Source organism: Pseudophryne corroboree, chromosome 1 (genome assembly GCF_028390025.1).
Source record: "Pseudophryne corroboree isolate aPseCor3 chromosome 1, aPseCor3.hap2, whole genome shotgun sequence".
In the NCBI taxonomy this organism is placed as follows: domain Eukaryota; kingdom Metazoa; phylum Chordata; class Amphibia; order Anura; family Myobatrachidae; genus Pseudophryne; species Pseudophryne corroboree.
The window spans coordinates 1239043273-1239066283 of NC_086444.1; the positions used below are offsets into that span (position 1 = coordinate 1239043273).

Sequence of the window (23011 nt, forward strand, 5' to 3'; positions counted from 1 at the left end):
ACGCATGTGCAGAAGTGACTATTTTTAGCCTGATCGCTGCGCTGCTAATGACAGCAGCTAGCAATCACCTCGTTAGTCTGCTGATTTAGTGGAAACAATGTGCTAGTTCCATGCCAAAAAAACCACAATCTACTGTAGATGCTAGATCTTCTCCATATGCATATTGCTAGGTAATAAAGGGAACATTACATGTATTTCTATGTAGAGGTTGTTGCTTTGTCAGACAACTTTATTGTTGTTTGTCTTTATGTTTTCCACAGAACTAAGAAAAACTGTTTGACAGAGTAAATGTGACTGATGTAGGACCTGAGAGATTGACATGTTACCATGCGAGGGCCAAAAGTCAGTGTCAAACAATTATCTCTCAATTTATTACATACATACAAATAAAATATCTGGGGTGGTTACTGGGATTGTAACACACAGCAGCACATTGGGAACTTAATTCCAGCCAGTCGCTACTAGTATATTGGAGTTTTGGAACAAGCCCTGTACTTCACCAACAGTACTTTCTAGATACAGCAAATCTTCTACAGTATATACAGAAATACACCTACATATCCAGTTCTAGTGATACTTGAACTAGTGATACTTGTGGTAATTCAGATCTGATTGCAGCAGCAAATTTGTTATCTAATGTGCAAAACCATGGGGGTAATTCAGACCTGAACGCTAGGTTGCGTTTTTGTACAGCCTGCGTTCATGTCTGAACTGCGCATGCCTATGCAACGCAATGCACAGGTGTGTTGCACGGGTAAAAATCAGATCGCCGCTCAGCAATGGGTTTGTGTGAACAATCCATTTGCACGCATGAACGCAAGGATATTGACAGGAAGAAGGCATTTGTGGGTGGCAACTGACCGTTTTCAGGGAGTGGTTGCAGGCATGTCCAATGGTTTGCAGGGAGGGTGTCTGACATCAATTCCAGTCCTGGACAGGCTTAAGTGATTGCATTGGCTGAGTAAGTCCTGGGCTGTGCAGAGACTGCATAAGATCTGTATGTATAGCTCTGTTACACATGCGTTTGCACACTTGCACAGCGAAAATACACTCCCCCTGTAGGTGGTGACTATCTGATCGCAGCAGTGCAAAAATCACCTACTAGCAATCAGGTCTGAATTACCCCCCATGTGCACTGCAGGGGGGCAGATATAACATGTGCATGGAGAGAGTTAGATTTGGGTGGGTTATATTGTTTCTGTGCAGGGTTAATACTGGCTGCTTTATATTTACACTGCAATTTAGATTTCAGTTTGGACACGCCCCACCCAAATATAACTCTCTCTGCACATGTTACATCTCCACCACCTGCACTGCACATGGTTTTGCCATTAGCTAACAAATTTGCTGCTGTGATCAGATATGAATGAGGGTCACTGTCCTTTAGTTGTGTCTGAACATGCTACTGTGTATCTGCCAATTACTGCTAATGATCTCTGTGACTTATCTGTCCTCTCCAGTCCTGGCTTTACACTGATGACTTATCTTCCTGAGATGCCTGCCTCAGACATAGATTGTTTCCCATCTGCTCTTCCCACCACCCATGACCATATGTAGATCACTCCTTGACTTCCAACCACATTACCTAATTAGTTTGTCTATGCCTCCTGATATAATATACTCCCGTCTTCTTTGTCACATTAGCTGCTTACCTGGGGGACTATGACATATGCAGCACAGCAGAAAGGACAACATGGAGGGATCAGCGACATGTATATACTGGGTGCGGTATGATATACTGACAGCGGCAACCCACCTGTTGGTATATAAGCAGTGAGGCATCCTGTGTTTGCTGTTCTTGCTGCACTTTGGGCCCGGTGGTGAGATTTGCTCACAATAGATTCTATTCCCACTCGGTAGGTGGTGTGGAACCAACAGCTGAGTGTGAATTAGAGGAGGTGTAGGGATTCTGACCGCTGGTAAAATGTCAGAGGTTTTGATTCCGGAGTCAGTCTCCTGAACACCGGAATCCTGACCACAAGCATTATAAGTACATCCTGTTTATACTCTATACCCTGAAGATAAACAAGACCAATACAGACTTATGAGTCTGCAGAACCACTGACTGGATAATGATGTATAATTATGCCACCATTCAATCGATTTGAGCCTAACATCATGGCAATAGTGTTGGCAAATCAAATTCAAGTTCTCAATACGGACAATTATCTCGTTACTCTCTTACATACACACAACTTACTGTTTGTTTTAATTCAAATGTTTTATCTTTATTTTTATGCAGATTCATTCTGTTCAGAGCATGAGCCAGAGCATATACTGACATGTATGTATAGTGGGGCTTCAATTCTGCAACGCCATAAATTGTCCCTGGAAGATGATTTTTGCCACTGCAATTATGTCCAGAAAACTGATACATACGCTGATAAACAGTATTTTTGAAAATATTTTGTGAAAGACATTTATAAAACAGGAGCCAAATATCTTCCAGTATTGGGTCATTTGTTCTTTCAAATGGGATTGCATTGTTAATAAAATTATTAATATTGGGGAATTTTTTAGGAGGTAATATAAAAATTAAGCTACAATTTATGGATGGGAAGAAGATATCATCAAAATATTTTACATAAGTCCATTTGTCACTGAGGATTAATGTAAAATTTTCATTAAAAGCTTCATTCTCAAAAAAAATATTAAAAAAATGCATGGAACCAACACCACACATTACTAGAATTCTAGCTGTAAATTGTTTCATCTCCTGAAGTTTCTTTCTATTAACGTCTAAATCAAAGGAAAGTTTCGTGATAAACTCAATGCAGATCCCTTGTTGGCTCATCAGTTTACTCATTTCTAGTAATTCCATGTCCCCACTACCATCACTTGGTGTAATGACTCCAACCCAGTTCCAACCAAAATGTAGCAGACACTTAACAATAGCTGCATAACGGTCCTGATCATCTGGGACAATCCGGGAAAAAGTTGGATATAATAGTCTGTCATTTAGGACAGGGTCAGTGGCTCCATAATTGATCTATGGAAATGAAATATACTGTTAGAAGTAGTAGCTTAGTATAATAGCAGTAAAAAATGTAATCACTGGGGTAATTAGCAATATTCTAACATGGTACAGTATTTTGTGAATTTGAGATCAGTGCTCCAGCCATATGCTTTTAGTATACTTGAAGTTTTGGAACAACTCCTGCTCTTCAACTATTATTTGGCTGCAAGGAACCTTAAAACCAGATTATCTGAACACATTTATAATGTGAAAAAAGGTTTAGAGACACATACGGTTTCTAAGCACTTCAAAATCAAGCATGCATGTAAACCTTGTCATTTTAAGTCCTTTTGGGGCATCCAAACTATAAAACCAACCCCACGTAATAAAGAAACTGAAGTCACCTTATCCAAAACGGAGATGAAGTGGATTTATAAACTGAAAACTCTAGTACCTTTGGGCCTCAATAGTGATTTTAAACTGAAGTGGTTTTTATGAAAACATTTTTAATTAATTAATTTTTTTAATTAATTAAATGTTTTAATTAACTTTTTTTAATAATTGTATTTTAATTTCTTGCGAAAGAATAATTTTTAAATCGTTTAAATGATTTAGTGGATCTCCGTTAAAGGACTAATTCCGTGTTAAGATCTACCTCATCTCTTCTTTGTAATTATTTATCTCAATCCCATTTAATGTAGATGTTTACATGTGTTTTATAAGAATGTAATATTGATTTCTTATTTTTGAGATATGGATCAAACATGTTGCCGATCATTTGTTATTGAAAACGGGAAATGGAACGCAAGTCACGCTAGTCGTGACACGCAGACGTCACTTCCGGTAATGCCACTTCCGGGATTGTGAAGTGAAGCGCAAACGTCACTTCCGGTGATGTGTACGTGACGGCCGGGAGGACTTCAATGAATCAAACAGCTGTGTCCATTCTCCTAAATCAGTGTGCTATTTAAAGGTTGCTAAGTTGTGCTGTCCCTCACGCTTCTGAAGAAGGATAAATGATCCGAAAGCGCTTAAGCCTGTGGGACCTATCTGTGCGGCATTTACGGAGGATCCGGAGGACACACTTGACAGTTTTGGGACACCTTTAGTTACCGGGACTTTGGGTGACTATATCTCCACACTGTCCGCTGCAGTTTTCTGGATATCTTCTGTTATATGCTGTTTTTTAACCTTTGTTTGTGAGTGCGTCTTGTATTAAATTTATTTTAAATCATATACACAGACGGTATTGCACTATCATTATTTTCTATTTAAGCTTCTTATGGGAACACATTTAAGAAGTAAAAACCAGCCAGAATGAGATTCTGCTTACTACATGCAAATTTACCAGCTATACTATCCCATTGTTAATCAATCTGGAGCTGGAACTATTCTATCAAATTTATTGTGTAAGCCTTTCCTTGACCATCTAAATCTTGTTGTGATAAGGTTGCGCCACTTGGTTTCACTAATTTTGGGTGTATATTATTTGGCTGCAGTCAAAATCCTACACATGGTAAATACACAATGAAGGAAGTATATGTATTTACTGTAGTTCTTGTAATATTACCTTCTCCTTGGATTGTGTGAACCTGCTGCTGCTTACTTGAAAATTACTGTTTTTGGCCCAGACCTCTTTGAATTCTATAGCATCTGCAATCCTGACCTTGCTTGATCAGTGGAGGAATATACAGATGTGTCCACATACACCTTTCCAATAGCCTGTCACGTATGGCACAGTTTAGCATGCCATGGACTCAGAGATTTAGCTATGTTTTGTGATTTTTCTTTATTGGCTTCTTTAACATACTACTTTATACATATTATTATGGCAAACAAAAATTCTAAAATCCATCCACTCGCTACTCGTAAAAAAAAGTTAGCTGTGCTATACATGACGCTCCAACTGTAGCAAAATATATAAGGTGAAAGTGGTCACATCTGTAGCGCAGAGTCCTGTACTGCAGGTGCTCTTCTTGAGACTGTGAGTGAAATGATCCAACCTTATGTAGTCAGCAGAGGACAGGTACACACACCATTTCCATTTCTGAGGAGTCTGGTCAGAAGTGGTCTTCATGGAAGAATTGGGGCCAAAAAGTTATACCTTTGATGTGGAAACTATGCAATCAGCTTCACTATTTATGAAAACATAGGAACTGGGGTACAGAAAAATGGCAGCAGGCGCTCTAGACTGATGATTCAAATGTTGAAATATTTGGCAGTAACAGAAGGCAGATTGTTCACTAAAGGGCTGGAGAGCAGTACAATAATGAGCGTCTGTAGGCAACAGAGAAGCACAGTGGATGCCTTTTGCAGAATATGGACTGCATTTCAGCAAATGGTGTCCTGAATGCTGATTAATACAGACAGGTACTTCTTCAGCATCATGACTATCTGGGATTACGTAATGAGACTGAAGTATTTGAGCAAGCCTACATCCACAGTAAATCTGTATCCAATAACTTAAAAAACCTCCACTGTGAGGAGCAATCAAGTATAAAAATCTACCAAGAAAAGACTACAGTCCTTCAAATGGATCTAAATACAATGTATAAATTCACAGATCCAATTCCTTCCCCTTTCGGATAATCCCCAGTGCATCCAGAGGCCTACGTATGTAGCACAGAAAAGCACATGATTAGGTATTTATCATATCATTTCAAACTCTTTGTACCTAAGCATAGTGTATTTATATAAACCATTTGGTCTCAAAATCTGCATTTAACCCCTGTGGGTACAAAGTCCTCATAGTATATAATTTTCATTTCAAGTTTGGCCAGTGCAGTTTCTGCATCTCGAGTTCTTCAATGTGGTTTAGCTATCTTAATGTCACATATATTTCTCAATTCCTTAATGTCACAGTTATGTTTGTCTTGGAAATGTGCAGAAACGCTATGCCTATCATATCCCTTCCTAATGTTACGATTATATTCATTCAGCCGCTCCTTTAATGATCTACTTGTACTATATGTCCAACATATTGTAGAGCGCAACTGCATTTTAATAAATACACATTTTTGCTCCTACATGTAATAAAATCATTGATTTTTTCTTTTTTATTGTTTACATTTGAAACATATTCAGTAATTTTACTTTCTGTTTTGCACATAATGCGCAAATTTTGATCCCAGTGGGACTATTATATCGGAAGTCTAGTGAGAGTCAGGAACACTAATACAGTTTAACAATCATTTATTTACAATACCATTGACAAGAATTCAAATATACTTATCCACGTTCCTTAAGGTAGTTATATAGGATGGTCAGAGTCCTAGCATAAGGTGTAGTCCCAGGGAGCCTTCTGTCGCTGCATAGCTCATAGGTCTTGTCAGTCAAAGGAATCCTATTGCCAATCTCAGGTCTCAATGGAGGCTGCTATCAGTATGACATGACCCTCTATTTAACCTAGAATTCTAGGAGGTGATCAAAGGATCATATCTCTATACACATGTCATTGGAGTCCCTGGTCACTCGTACAATATTGTGAAATCTGTTGTTGTATTGTATTCTAATGTAAGACAAATAGCCTTTTACCTTTGCGTATTTTAGATGTCTAGGCCACTTGATCAAAGGTAAACATCTATTTGTTGACCACGAATAGACATATTGGGGTATATGCAATTGCGGTCGAATTCCCGAAATTGTCGAAAAACTGGACTTTTTCGCCAAAGAAAAAAAATCGACAATGCAATTCAGTACTTTCCGTCAAAAAAACGGACTTTCAAAATTCGACTTTTGGAAATTCGACATTTGTCAAATTCGAAATTTCTGCAATGGTACAAATGCGGCAATTCGACAAAAGTATATTCAATTGAAGTTTGGAAATTCGACAACAGTGCTTTTAGACAGTAAATTCGTCATTTTCAATCCGCCACACTTTGGTGGGGTAATTGAATAAAACATTTTTAAAACATGTTTTTTTTGGTGTTTTTTTTTTATTGGTAATAGCATATCTATTTATATTAGAAGGGATTAGGTACTTGGATTGTCTTTTTTGTAGGCACAAGTATTATTTATATATTTAAAAAAAATATATATATATATTTTTTTAGATGGAATGGTAAAATCCCGGAAAAAAATGGCGTGGGGTCCCCCCTCCAAAGCATAACCAGCCTCGGGCTCTTCGAGCTGGTCCTGGTTCTAAAAATCCAGGGAAAAAATGGACAGGAGATCCCCCGTATTTTTAAAATCAGCACCGGGCTCTGCGCCTGGTGCTGGTGCAAAAAAAAAAACGGGGGACAAAAAGAGTAGGGGTCCCCCTGGTACCTGTAGTACTACTGGAAAAAAAATACCCAAATAACCTTCAGCCAATCAGCGAGCGCAACGTCCTGGCACTCTGCTGATTGGCTGCGCGTCTGAGCTGTCAGACAGCGCATCGCAAAGCCTCTCCATTATATTCAATGGTGGGAACTTTGCGGTTAGCGGTGAGGTCACCTGCGGTCAGCGACTGACCGCGGGTAACCCCACCGCTGACGGCAAAGTTCCCACCATTGAAAGTAATGGAGGGAGCTGTGCGATGCGCTGTCTGACAGCTCAGACGCGCATACAGCCAATCAGGTGAGTGCCACGAAGTAGCGCTTCCTGATTGGCTGAAGGGACCTCTGTGACAGCAGTCACGTGGGGTCCCGGAATTCAGGGAAAAGGGTCCCATGTGTAAACATGGGACCCCTTTCAGTCCGGCTTGGTCGGGTGTTCGTTTTTCTTTTTGCCAAGTACGAGGATTTATATCTGGACACTGGATTGAGATGAGTATAATTTTATTTACAGGTACCCCGGATCGTCGGATCAGGAGACGTTGGAGTCGGCATGTCAACATAGGTAAGTATGTGTGTGTCAGCAGGTGTGAAATAAAGTTTTACTCTCAAGGTGTGTGTCTCCTGTTTTTATTTGGGTATTTTTTTTCCAGTAGTACTACAGGTACCAGCGGGCCCGTTTTTCTCCAACATGCTGGTACTTGTGGTTCTCCAAGTACCAGCTTGCGGGGGAGGCTTGCTGGGACTTGTAGTACTACAGGAAAAAAACAATATTCTTGACAACTACTCAAGGCTATCAGCCCCCATCCGCAGCCCTTGTATGGAAGGGACAGCCTCAGGCTTCACCCCTGGCCCTTGGGTGGCTGGGGGGGACCCCTTGATTGAAGGGGTCCCCACTCCCCCAGGGTACCCCGGCCAGGGGTGTCTAGTTGGATATTTAATGCCACGGCCGCAGGGCGCTGTATAAAAGTGACCCCCGGCTGTGCATTATCTGTCCAGCTAGTGGAGCCCGATGCTGGTGTAAAAAATATGGGGGACCCCTACTCTTTTTGTCCCCCATATTTTTTGCACCAGCAACAGGAACAGAGCCCGGTGCTGGTTTTAAAAATACTGGTGATCCCCTGTCCATTTTTTTCCCGAATTTTTAGAACCAGGACCAGCTCGAAGAGCCCGAGGCTGGTTATGCTTTGGAGGGGGGACCCCACGCAATTTTTTTTGGGTTTTTTCCAGTTTTTTACCGTTTTTTTTAAAAATCAGATCAAAATCCGTCAAATCGGCCGTTTTTCGACAGCGGGACTGTCTAATCCGTTTTTCATTGAATATGGTGAATTTCGGCACCCACTTGCCAGAATTCAATGGTCGAATTGTGTCGAATAAAAATACGGGCGAAAAATTTCAGCGATTCGCCGCTAATTGCATATACCCCATTGTCTGGCACACATTCTCTGTATGCTCCCAGTGTGACTAGGTGGACGGATCATGCTGACTACGCTGGAATGCGATGGAGCCGCATCAGATGAGCGTGGCTCCATCTGTACAAAAAAGTTACTAACAGGGACATGATACAAACTACCGGATATTAGTGTGAATGGGGAATTACAACTCTTGCAGCAAATCAAAAATGCTGCAAGACTGGGGAAGGTACTAATCATTAGTGATTTTAACTATCTGGATATAAATTGGAAAACCAAATCAGATGATACAGCCAGGGAAAACAAGTTCTTAACAATGCTAAAAAATCATTATTTGTCTCAAGTAATCTAAGAACCAACTAGACTAAGGACTATACTGGATCTGGTACTAACTAATAATGTGGCGATAATATCAAATACTAAAGTAGGGGAGACCTTGGGAAAAAGCGATCATAATACAGAATGGTTACATTCGACAATAGTTTCAAAAACAGCTCTATATGGGCACAACTAAGATCTTAAACTTTAGAAAAGCAAAATTCAAAATGCTGAAACATACACTAAAGGAAATTAATTGGAAAACTATGGGGGTTATTCAGAGTTGATCACAGCAGCAAAGCTGTTATCAGGTGGGCAAAACCATGTGCACTGCGGGTGTGGCAGATATAACATTTGCAGAGATAGTTAGGTTTGGATGGGTTATTTTGTTTTTGTGCAGGGTAAATACTGTCTGCAATTTAGATTTCAGTTTTAACACCCCCCACCTAAATCTAACTCTCTCTACACATGTTATACCTTCCCCCGCTGCAGTGCACATGGTTTTGCTCAACTGCTAATAAATTTGCTGCTGCAATCAACACTGAATTAGGCCCTTTGTTTCATTTTAAGGATCCAGATGAAATGTGGGAGGCTTTCAAAACTTTACTGAATAAGAACATTGAAAAGTTCATTCCCATGTGCAGCAAACGTAGGAGTAGTAAATTCAAACCAATGTGGCTTTATAAAAGGATAAGGTACAAATAAATTAAAATAGGCATGCGTTCAAATCATTTAAATCCACCGGGAAGGCAGAATCATTCCAATAATACAAAGAATGTAACATAAAATGAAAAAAGGAATCAGAGCTGCTAAAATTGAAAACAATTAAAGTACTGTATATAAACAGTGAAAGGTTAAAAAAGGGGAACATAGGACCATTATAGGGTGAGTTGGGTGTCTTGATTAATGAGGACAAAGAAAACGATGAATTATTTAACTTTTTTTTCATAGGTATTTACTAGAGAGGTTCAGTTTGTTGGAGTAATGCACAACAAAAGCCATGATAAGGTCCCGTTGCTAAGTGCTTTGTTAAATGAGTAAGTAGTCCAGGAGAGACTAAGTAAAATTAAGATAAATAAATCTCCAGGTCCTGATGGTCTTCATCCAAAGATTCTTATGGAGCTTCACTCAGAATTAGCAAAGCCTTTATATTTGATTTTCTATGATACAATTCCATCAGTCTTGGAACCAAAGGGCTGGTGTATAGCAGAGGAAGTCCCAATATTTAAAAAGGGAACTAAAACTCATCCCGGAAATTATAGACTTGTAAGTTTGACAAATATAATGGGAAAAATATTGGCAGGTACATTATAATAAGGTATAGCATACAGGAGTTCTTGGAGACCTCCAAAGTTATTAATAGGAACCATCACGGTTTTGTGAGGAATAGGTATTGTCAGACTAACTTAATTAGTGTACAGTATATGAAAAAGTAAGTGATAATGTAGATCAGAGAAAGCAGTACTGGAACTGATGTCAGACACCCACCCTGCAAACGCTTGGACACACCTGTGTTTTTTCAAATATTCCCAGAAAATGGTCAGTTGACACTCACAAACACCTTCTTCCTGTCAATCTCCTTGCAATCGGCCGTGCGAATGGATTCTTCGTATAATCCATCACCCAGCAACTATCCGCTTTGTACTCGTATAATGCACCTATGCATTGCGGTGCATACGCATGTGCAGTTCTGAACTGATCGCAGCGCAGCAAAAATCCAAGTGTGTGATCAGGTCTGAATGATCCCTAATGTGTACATTTCTGGGGTTATACTATAAAAAAGATATCATGGAACTTGAAAAGGTTCTGAGGCGAGCCACCAAATTGATTAAGGGGTTAGAGGAACTGGAATATGAGTAAATGCTTGCTAGGTTAGATATGTTTACACTCAAAAAGAGGCATCTAAGAGGAGAAATTATTGATACTTACAAATTTATAGCGGGACAATACAAAGAGCTATCAGGCGATTTAAAAAAAATCTGTACACTGAACACGCGGTCACCCTCTGATGTTAGAGGAGAAAAACATTTTATACCCAATGCAGGACAGGACTCTTCACAGTAAGTGCAGTAAGGATTTGGAATTCTCTGCCAGAAAATGTAGTATTAGTGGAATCAGTCAATATGTTTAAAAATGGATTAGATAAATTTCCTAACCAAAAGAAATATCCCAGTATTTAGCATTTAAAAAAGAACATATTTGAGAAATATTGTGAATTACAGTTTTTAGTTAAACTTATTAACATAGCTACACCAGGGTCATTATAGGGGTATGGGACTCAGGGTGGACAGTGTCTAGGTTGACACCCAATAGGTTGACACCTATTGGTCTACAGTGGCTAGGTCGACACTTGAAATATGTCGACATGAACAAGGTCGGCAAGAAAAAATGTTGACAAGTTTTGATGTTTTTTGTGTTGTTTTCTTCGTAAAGTGATGAGGAACCTCAATTAGTGCCCCGTGTCCCTTCGCATGACTCTCTTCACTTCGGGCAAGGTGCTTCGCTATGCTACCGCTGTGCTCGGCACAGGTTACAGGTCCCAATTGTAGTCCACATGGAAAAAAACAAAGAGGAATTTTGACATGGATTGGGTCTCTATATTATTGTGCATCTTTATTAGTTGCTTTATTACCACATACTGGTATCTTACACAACAACCATCCCTCTGGCATCATGGGCTGAATCAGGAGAGCCGGTTACTTCACTCATGTTTATAAATGTCATTATATTTATCAGCCAAATTGCCCAATATTGTGCTCTGGTGCTATCTATTGCATAGTAATAGATTACGTTTGATGTTTATAAGTATAAATATGTGCTCTATTCAGCTCATTAAGCTGCTGCTGGTGCTCTGATTGTTCCTGCAGGGTTATCTCAGTCAGGTGATGAATTGTATTGTGTAGGTGGGAGCAGAACATATCATAACCATGGTCACCCATTTTTGATACTTCTACACTGCCCCATATGTTTTTGGGTACTCAAAAAGTCATCACTAACAATTTCCTATTATTAGAAAGAGCTTAGAAATCAAAATTGATCATCTAAGATCAGTCTAAACAGTTTGGGATTTGGGGTTTGATTTGGAGTTCGATTTAGAGTTCAATATCAAATTGAACTTTCTTAAATTAGGGGATTTCATGTTGGTCTATGGGAAAACATTGATATTTTTAAGAAATGTGATTTCTATTGGGATATGAGTTGAATCTGTCTTTATTATTGACATTTTATTTGGTCTTTAATAAATCAACTAAAACCCACATTGAATGGAAATCAAATTGAAACAGAATGCTAAATCACTTAAATCACCAAAATCCAACTTTAGTAAATTTGGCCCTTGGTTTCAAAATATTTGGAAAAAAAGATGTATTAGCACCTCGACTTTTAAAAACCAGCATCAGGCTCCACTAGTCCACAGCCAAGTGTCACAACTGAGGGCTGAGGCTGACTGAGGGAAGCCTCAGATGTAGGGGCTGGCATGTAGGTGAACCATTGAGATTGAGATTAGGTTCCTAGACATACAGGATGTTAGAACACCATAAACCCGAAGGCGTGACCACAACAATGGAGTAAAATATAACAGTCAGTTTATTGAACACACAGTATAAATCTTGGCAATGAGAAATCCTCAACAGTGAGTGCAGAATGAAAATGCCGTACAGTTCCTGGGAATGTAACTGGTATTTGAGACTGTGGCTATGCAGAACAAGAAAACAAAGTCCTTTCCAAAATCCGGAGTTGGAAAGTCCGTGGCCACAGCTAACTGCTGTAATGAGGAATGAGCAAGTACTGCACAGTAGGTGGCAGACAGGAGACTGGGATAGGCACTGATACACTGAGGTTGAAAAGCTGTAGGTAGGATTGCCAGAGACTACTGGACGAAACTGGTGTGAGGAAAGATGTGCTGAACTCACCACTGGAGCAACAGTTCGATGGTGAGCATCGATAGATACTGTGGTCCGATGTTGTGTGGAATGATATGCAGGATGATATATGAATACCGCTGGAGATGATATGATGCACCGCTGTAGGCAGATGGTAACACCAATCCCTGCTGGAGGCTGAAAGCGATGTAAGTGACATGCTGGAAGCTTGAAGCCAGTGACACTTTACCACAGAAGCTAGTGAACGATGCTGTAGATAATGGAAGCAATAACGATACCAGGACACCACTGGAAGCTGGAGGCAGAATAGAACCAATGCTAGAAGCCGATGTCAGGACCGCAGCAGTAGAAAGCCAGGAAGCAGAGCTGGAACACTGCAGGATTCAGGCTGCACCGCAGGATGGTGATTGCTGCCGGTATTTTGTAGAAGCTGAATCACAGGAGCTGGAATATCTGGAAAGTCAAGCTGAGAATTCACCAATCAGGAGAGACATGTATGCAGGATTGACAACCAAAGCACTGACGATTATTCAGCCCTGGAGCAGGATATTTGTACTAGCTGATGAGCAAGGATTGGCTGGATAATTAAGGCAGAGTCCAGACTGCAGAGGATAGGCTGAAAACAACATGTGATGAAAAACAAACATGGCTGCGCCCATGTTTGAAACTGGAGGGAAAGTCTTTGTACTTACATGTGAGAACCGGCAGTAATGGCGGCGGAGGCCGTGCATGGTAGGAGACGCCGTACTTTAAACAAATGGATATTTTGTATAATGTGGCCGATGTACCGAGGAGCAAACTTCATACTTGGAACTCTTAAACTCAGATTTTTAGTAGACAGCCAAATACGGTCACCTGGTTTGAGGGCTGGAATTGCTCTACCCTTCTTGTCTGCAAACTTTTTGTACCTTGAGGAAGCTTTCAAGAGAGCTGTCTGGATATTCTTCCAGTTTTTAGAAAACTGACAAAAGGCGACATCAGCTGCAGGTACTGCTGTTGCTGGAAGCGGTTGAAACTCTGGAACCTTTGGATGGAGACCGTAACTGGCAAAGAATGGCGTAGAAGAGGATGAAGAGTGGTACTGGTTATTATGACATAATTCGGCCCATGGAAGAAGATGAATCCAGTTGTCTTGAGAAGATGATATTTAAATTCAGAGGAAGGACTCCAAGTCCTGATTCACCCTTTCGGTTTGCCCATTTGTTTGGGGGTGATAAGCGGTGGAAAACTTTAGCTTGACTTGGAGTGGTGAACACAGACTTCGCCAGAATTTGGCTACGATCTGGACACCTCTATCAGAGATAATCTCTTCTGGAAGACCATGTAGTCTGAAAATTTCTTGAATAAAAACTTGAGCCAGCTTGGAAGCTGATGGAAGACCGGTGAGAGAAACGAAGTGATCCATCTTGGTGAACCGGTCAACTGCAACCCAGATGTATTATATTTGTTACATTCAGGAAGATCTGAAATAAAGTCCATAGATAAATGGGTCCATGGGCGATGAGGAAACGACAAGGGTACCAGTTGTCCAGCGGGCAACTGGCGAGGTACCTTGTGCTGGGCACATTTAGGGCAGGATGCGATAAACTCTGCAGTGTCTTTCTTCAGGGTCGGCCACCAGTATGATCTGGAAATCAATTTAAAGGTTTTCTAAATACCCGCATGTCTGGAGAAGTGAAAGGAATGCACCCACTGCAAGAGCTTCCTTCTAAGGGACGGTTTCACATAGCTTTTCCGTGGCGGATGCATAGAGTCCACTCTCTCAGCGGAGAATACCACTGGATCGAGAATGGGATATTTACCAGTAGACTCAGACTAATTTTCTTGCTCCCAGGAGCGGGAAAGAGCATCAGCCTTACGATTCTGTGACCCTGGACAAAATGAAAGTTTAAAGTCAAACCTGGAAAAGAAGAGTGCCCATCTGGCTTGACGAGAGTAGAGGCATTGGGTGGCATTTAAGTACAGAAGGTTCTTGTGGTCTGTGTGGATAGTGATGGTATGAGAAGCTCCCTCCAGTAGATATCTCCATTCTTCATGAGCGAGTTTAATAGCTAAAAGTTCTTGATCACCAATGGCATAATTACGCTCAGCAGACGAGAACTTCTGTGAGAAGAAGCCATAGGGATGTAAGTGGCCATCCTCGTCTGTTTGAGAGAGCACAGCGCCGACTCTGACTGAAGAGGCATCCACCTCTAAGGTGAAGGGTGAGCTGGTATTAATCTTTTTCAGAACTGGAGTGGAGACAAACTTCTGTTTTAGTAGATAAAAAGCTTGAGTAACTTCTTCCGACCACTTGGAGGGATTAGCACCTATTCTTGTAAGAGCAGTGAGAGGTGCTACAATAGTAGAGAAGCCCCGAATGAACCTCCTGTAATAATTGGTAAACCCCAGAAATCTTTGAACACCCTTGAGAGTTGTGGGTATTCGCCAATCATGGATAGCCTGAAGTTTCTCAGGATCCATCTCTAATCTGGAACCGGACACGGTGTACCCCAGAAACGGAATTGACTTGACCTTGAACACACATTTTTCCAATTTACAATAGAAATGGTTGGCACGGAGATGGGACAGAACTTCCTTGACCCAATGATGATGCTCCTTTTTGTCATTAGCAAAGATAAAAATATCATTGAGGTAGACCACAACATGTCGGTAGAGGACATCACAAAAAATGTTGTTCACAAAATGTTGGAATACTGCTGGAGCATTACTTAGTCCAAAAGGCATGATGAGGTACTCGTAATGTCCATCACGGGCGTTAAACGCGATCGTTTACTCGTCACCCTTACGGATACGTATGAGATTGTATGCACCCCTCAGGTCCAACTTGGAAAAGATGGTGGCTCCACTGACACGATAAAAAAGCTCGGAGATAAGAGGCAAAGGATACTGATTTTTCACTGCGATGTCGTTGAGCCCACAGTAGTCAATACAGGGTCGCAGACCACCATCTTTCTTTTTCACAAAGAAGAAGCCTGTGCCAACCGGTGAGGAGGAAGGTAGAATGAAACCTTTGGCAAGGTTTCCTTTTATATACTCTTCCATGGAGTGTGTCTATGGAAGCGACAACGGATAGGTGCATCCTCGAGGTGGAGACTTCCCTGGAATGAGATCAATGGGACAATCCCACTCCCTGTGAGGAGGAAGAATATCTGCAGAGAATTTACTAAAAACATCAGTGAAATCTTGGTACGGTGAAACATCTGTAGACTTGGAAGAAGAGGTGCAAGCTGGAAGTACCTTTTTATAAGACAAGTCTCTGAACAGGAAGGACTCCATGTAAAGATATGTGTAATCTTTCAATCAGTTTGTGGATTATGGAGACGAAGCCATAGAAGGCCTAGAACCACAGGATGCATGGCTTTTGGAATGATCAGAATAGATATCAACTCAGAGTGAAGAGCTCCTAACTTCAGACGGATAGGCAGGTTCTTAAGATTAATGACTGAGTCGGAAATCCTGCTGCAATCCACCACAGTCAGGCATATGGAGGATGAGAGTCTCTCGGTGGGTAGGGACCACTGCTCAACAAATTCCGCAGTCACAAAGTTTCCGGCTGCTCCAGAATCCAACAGAGCGATGAGATTCCTGGAGCGCTGAGATGCCTGAAGAGAAACTGGAAGGTTACAGTTACATAAAGATTGAGAGGAATTAATTACTCCTAGCTGACCCTCTCCTTGATTGGCTAGGATTTGGAGTTTCCCTGACGCTTCGGACAAGCGTTGATGACATGAGATGGAGCAGTACAATATAGACACAGGTGTTCTGATAAGCGTCTTCTATGCTCTGCAGGAGACAGACGAGAGTATGTTGTACTGCATGGGCTCATCTTTGGGTGGAGATAACTGACGAGGAGGTATAACACTGGAGGTTTTAAGAAGTGTGGACCATCATCGTTCAATTGCCCTTTCACAGAATCTGAGATGAACTTTGATGCATAGGGATATGAGCTCATCAATTTCAGGAGGTAAGTCTCTAGTAGCAAGCTCATCTTTAATTCGCTCAGAAAACCCTTGCCAGAAAGCTGTGTAGAGAGCGTCATCATTCCATGAGAGTTTACATGAAATGATCTGGAATTGTACTAAATATTGACTGACTGTACATGTTCCCTGATGTAGCTGGAATAGATCAGTGGAGGCAGATGTCACATGTCCTGGCTCGTAGAACATGCGCCTGAAGGTTGCCACGAAAATTGTATAGGAAGAAATCAGGACATCAGACTTCTCCCATAGAGGTGAGTCCCAATCCAGAGCAGGACCACTGAGGAGGGAGATGATGTAGGTAACCTTGGTGAGGTCGGTTGGAAAGTTGTCATGCTGCAACTCAAAGTGAATTTCACACTGGTTTAGAAAACCTTGACAGGCTTCAGGGGAACCATCAAACTTGGCTTGTGTCAGCAGATGAAGACGAGGAGCAGAAACGGGACTTGTGGGTGGGGTTACCACCAAAGGTACTGTAGTCGGCACACTGAACGCCCCTGGACCACAGAGGGTTGTTTGAATCCCATCCAGCCAGGAGGAGAGGTCCTGGAGACAGCAAATCACTTGCCTCCTGATGTTCTAAACGGGCTGCAAGTTGTTTTATCAGGCTGATAGCTTGGCCCTGGTCTCTGGCTGTATCCATATGGTCAGTGCTTACTGTCACAACTGAGGGCTGAGGATGACTGAGGGAAGCCTCAGATGCAAAAGCTGGCATGTAGGTGAACCGTTGAGATGAGATTAGTTTGCTAGACATACAGGATGTTAGAACACCATGAACCTGAAGGCGTGACCACAACAACGGAGTAAAATTAAACAGTCAATTTATTGAACACACAGTATACATCTTGGCAATAAGATATCCTCAACAGTGAGTGCAGAATGAAAATGCAGTACAGTTCCTGGGAATGCAACTGGTATTTGAGACTGTGGCTATGCAGAACAAGATAACAAAGTCCTTTCCAAAATCCGGAGTTGGAAAGTCTGTGGCCACAGCTAACCGCTGTATTGAGGAACGAGCAAGTACTGCCCAGTAGGTGGTAGACAGGAGACTGGGATAGGCACTGATACACTGAGGTTGAAGAGATGTAGGTAGGATTGCCAGAGACTACCGGACGGAACTGGTGTGAGGAAAGATGTGCTTAACTCACCACTGGAGCAACAGTTCGATGGTGAGCATTGATGGATACTGTGGTCCGATGTTGTGTGGAATGATATGCAGGACGATATATGAATACTGCTGGAGATGATATGAAGCACCGCTGTAGGCAGATGGTAACACCAATCACTGCTGGAAGCTGAAAGCGATGTAAGTGACATGCTGGAAGCTTGAAGCCAGTGACACTTTACCACAGAATAACAAAAGAACAATACTTTGAAAAATTGTGCGCACTAGGTAGAAGTGCAGCTGAACAATTCACACATAAATGTGCACCCAAAAACACATTTAGATTAGTACATTTGGAAGAAGATAGTGTGAACAGATAATAGCGCTCTCCAACCACCATGAAAAAGGAGAAGACCTTTTGTCAGTGCAACAATAATAATAAAAACAAATCACCCTATTAATGGATGAAATAAATGCCAGTGGAATAGTCATAGGCATCCAGCTCAGTCCTTATAGAATAGTCGATCATCCGTTCTTATATCTTTTCTGAATAGCCGTGAACACCTGAAAAAAAGTATCTCTCTAGTCCCTGTTGCAAGGGACAAATTGAGAGATACTTATAAGGAACATATATAGTGTAGACGTCCTTAAAATAAAGACAACTTTTTATTCTTTCAAGGTTCCACTTACAGAAAGACAAAATTAAAACAGCATAACATATACTCAGTGGGATATATCACCAATCCAGATGGCACAAGAAAGGGGGGAAACCTCTGACACCCGATGTATGTGGTGAGGATGGGTCCCGGTTCCGGATACACGGCTCCCAATACAAGAGGTCCTCCCAGGAGATTGGATCAGCCCACGAGACACACAGCAGACACGAGCCACGCTCTACGCGTTTCGGACCGTTGGTCCTTCGTCAGAAGCGTGGTTTAAAATGGCTTGAGTCCCCTTATTTAAACCCTACAAACGAGTGTCCTCAGCTGGGGTTCATTGCCGCTAATCGGCAAAAAAACCCGGTGACGCGCTTCCGTTCTCGGACGCGTTACCGGAAGCGGAAGTCCTCTGCGGTCCATATGCGTTCCACCAATGCCGGAAATGTCCTCCTTCGTGCGTTCCACTCGATGATCAGTCGCACAATTCTTTCAGCAAGGTGGTATACAATGTCCATAGCAGAAAAAAGTCCACAAGCCCTAGGGCTCAGTCCAGGTATATACAAAAAATAGAATAATAAACAAGTATAAATAAACCATAACAGTTAGTTTACAAATTAAAATTAGTTAAGGTAAGAAACATTTGAGTTCAAATTCACCGTTTAGGCCCCTCGGAACAAGGGTCCCCAAACGGTGAATCCACCTCATCTCAGCCTGTGCCAGTCTTTTTTCTATATCTCTGGTTCTCCAGACTGGGAGGATCAACTGAATAGCACAGAAAATTTTTAAAAAACATTCCTTAGTGTTATGGATTTTTTTTAAATGTGAAGAAACTGTGTGGGTTTCTAGGCCTTTGCGTATATTGTAGATGTGTTCAGCCCATCTCACCTTGGCACATCTACTTGTTCTCCCAACATAAAACAAACCACATGCACACTCCAGGATGTATACAACATTTCTGGAGTGGCACGTGATGAATTCCCTTATTGGGTATACCTGGCCATTCACTTTAAATTCAGTTATTTTTCTCAAAGGGGATTTCACAGTCTTACACATCAGGCAGTCGCCGCAACGGTGAAAACCCTTAGTCCTTATGCTTTGCCTGGACTCGCTCTCTACACTGCTCCTAACCAGTTGGTCCTTTAGAGATGGTGCCCTTCTATATACGAAGACAGGCTTCTCTGGTAACAGGGGTCCGAGAATTGCATCTTGTTTGAGGATGTTCCAATTGGATCGGAACACCCGCTCTATTCTCTTGTGTGACTGATTGAATTGGCTGATGAAGGCCCACTGGAATTTCCCATTATTCGACTCTTTTGATTTACATTTGGTTTCCAATAAAGTGTTTCTCTCTATATTGGATACTCTTGATCTTGCTTTATCCAATAAACTGGTGGAGTATCCTTTCTTGATGAAACGGTTCGAAATCTCATCAAACTGTTGATCACAGATATGTATATCCGTGCAGTTCCTCTTAATTCTTGCAAACTGGCTGAAGGGAATCCCATCCAGCTAGTTCGCATGGTGCTCACTCGTTCTATCTATAAAGCCATTAGAGTCTGTGCTCTTCCTATATGTTTTGGTATTGACCTTCCCATTGGCAATATAGATACTCAAATCTAAAAAAGAAACCTCCATGTCACTGATGGTGAAAGTAAACTTGATTGACATGTCATTAGTGTTAAGCTCATCACAAAAAAGTTGAAGGGAAGCATTATCCCCCCTCCACACAAAAAACACGTCGTCAATATAACGCTGCCATGACACCAGGCCCGACCCCAGCTCACCACCGGGCCAGATGTATGTTTCCTCCCAGTAGGCCATGAACAAATTTACATAGCTGGGGGCGAACCTGGTGCCCATGGCAGTGCCGACACGTTGCAAATAAAACGTACCATCAAAATTAAATAATTATTCAGTAAAATAAATTTGATACTGTCCAGAATAAACTCTTTCAATATTTCGCTCATAGAGCTGGAGTTCAAAAAGTAGGAAACCGCAGTGAGACCTTGGTGTAGATCTATTATTGTGTACAATGTACACACATCTGCTGTACATAGAACATCATTTTCTTCCCATTTATATGACGTTAATCTTCTCAACATATCTCCAGTATCTTTTAAGAAAGCTCTGGTAGACTGTACCAATGGCTGAAGATGATAATCCACCATTGCCGACAAATTGCTTGTTAGGCTGTTACACCCGGAGACAATTGGTCGACCTGGGGGGTGGAGGGGGTCCTTGTGGACCTTTGGAAGGACATATAGAGTAGGAATAGATGGATCTGAGATATTAAGGTAGACAAATTCTTTATCTGTGATTGCCTTCATGTCTAAAGCCTTTGTACATAGGTCGGACAATGCTTTGGCAATCTTTGATGTAGGATCAGACTACAACTTAAGGTAAGTTTTATCGTTCATTAAGTTGCCTATAGATTTCTTGCATATAGGCTTCCCTATTCATAAGGACCACCCCTCCACCCTTGTCCGCGGGCTTAACAATTAATTCCTTGTCATTTTTAAGATTCTTAACTGCCAGGAATTCTTTTTTGGTAAGATTAAGTCTCTTATTTTTTCTCATATTATCCGTCACGATGACTTTCTCTATTTCGTCACACACTACTTTATTGAAAGTGTCCAGACAACTTCCCTTAGCATGTAAGGGATAGAATGTGGAAGGGGGCTTAAAAGATGAGTTTTCACTATTAGTAATAACTACCGGAGGTTCTAAAGAATTGTCCTCCTTAATCTGAAAAAAACGTTTGATGGTAAGCTTCCTTACAAATTTTTGTACGTCTATAAAGGTGTCAAAGGAATTGGGCTTACAGGAAGGCGCAAATTTTAAACCCTTCTGCAACACCTTTTTTTCCTCCTCATCAAGAACACGATCAGAGAGATTGAAGATTTTTCCTTCAGTGGAACCCAAATCTGTATCTGGATTATCAATCATCACTGGTATAGTGGTTTTTGGATTTCTTTTAAACTTTCGTTTGAGACCCGCCCTTTTACCTCTTTTATTGGTCTTATGGCGTGCCCCACTTACTACTATGTCGGTAGAAACACCTACCAATGGTCCCTCGGGGTTCTTTGGCCCCACTCTAAAAAAGAAGCCGTTTCTTGTTCGACATATGGACCATTCCGGACTCTATTAAATCTTTTTGGAGAAGATAATCTTCTATCAAAGTCTCGAAATCTGGGTCTGGACCTATATGTGGCCCACCTATCATTTAACCTTTGATGATTGATTTGATTTGGTTCATCCCCAGATCTATTGTGGGGGATGGTGTTATTTCTGTTCGTAGGGGGATGATAGATGTTATCTCTATTAGATGGATTAGAGGATTTCCCTCTTCTCCATGAGGCGATCTTTCCACTCTGACCTGAAGGACCCTGGTGTGGACCTTCCAGGTTAGTTTCTACCGTTTGTTTGACATTTCTAGTTTTTCCCTTTTTCTTATTGATCTTATTTACTATTTGTACCCCTGGATTAGATCCTACGGGGAATACTTCTGTCCCTACATCTGTTGTTTCCACGGAATCCCTTTTAAACTTCTTTAGTTTCCTATCCCTCAATTCCTTCGTACTTTTATTCATCCTTTGTAGGAGTAATTTTTCTAAACCCTGGAATTCTTCTGATTCCTTATAAGGACGTACTAATGATTGTAGTGTGTCTATCTCATCATTCAATTGAGTCATATTTTTCTTTCTCTCTCTGATAATCAAATCTATCAGGGAGAGTGAACAGGAATTAAGGATCGTGTCCCATTCTTTCCTAAACTCTGTTTCAGATGTATTAAAAGTGGGTGGTTTGAGAATTTTGAGACCCTTAGGTATGAGGTGGGAGCTCTGGTAGTGTTCCAGCATTACTACCTCCCACCACATCCTATTTTCTTTCATCATGGTTTGTTCAAGTTTCTTAAATACTGAATTTAGATCCTCATCTGAAATCTCAATACTACTAGATGTATCAGAAAAGGTGGATTGAATTAATGTATTCCTGCTTTCCCTAAAATTAAACATGGCTGCAGCACAAAATCAAAGAAAGGATGCAAAAAACCAACAATAACAAAAGAACAATACTTTGAAAAATTGTGCGCACTAGGTAGAAGTGCAGCTAAACAATTCACACATAAATGTGCACCCAAAAACACATTTAGATTAGTACATTTGGAAGAAGATAGTGTGAACAGATAATAGCGCTCTCCAACCACCATGAAAAAGGAGAAGACCTTTTGTCAGTGCAACAATAATAATAAAAATAAATCACCCTATTAATGGATGAAATAAATGCCAGTGGAATAGTCATAGGCATCCAGCTCAGTCCTTATAGAATAGTCGATCATCCGTTCTAGGGTGATAGGGTGATTTGTTTTTATTATTATTGTTGCACTGACAAAAGGTCTTCTCCTTTTTCATGGTGGTTGGAGAGCGCTATTATCTGTTCACACTAT

General features: G+C 41.1%; 1 protein-coding gene across 1 annotated transcript in view; it reads right to left on the reverse strand.

Annotated features, from left to right (window-relative positions):
- Positions 1–11648, reverse strand: part of LOC135052908 (vomeronasal type-2 receptor 116-like) — an 84281-nt gene extending 72633 nt beyond the window's left edge. The window contains exons 1-3 of the mRNA XM_063957453.1: positions 11590–11648; positions 4527–4626; positions 2687–2989 (exon numbers count right to left, since the gene is read on the reverse strand). Of these exons, the coding sequence (XP_063813523.1) occupies positions 2687–2989; positions 4527–4626; positions 11590–11648 (462 nt within the window). The remainder of the gene's footprint in view (positions 1–2686; positions 2990–4526; positions 4627–11589) is intronic.
- Positions 11649–23011: the final 11363 nt, after the last annotated feature.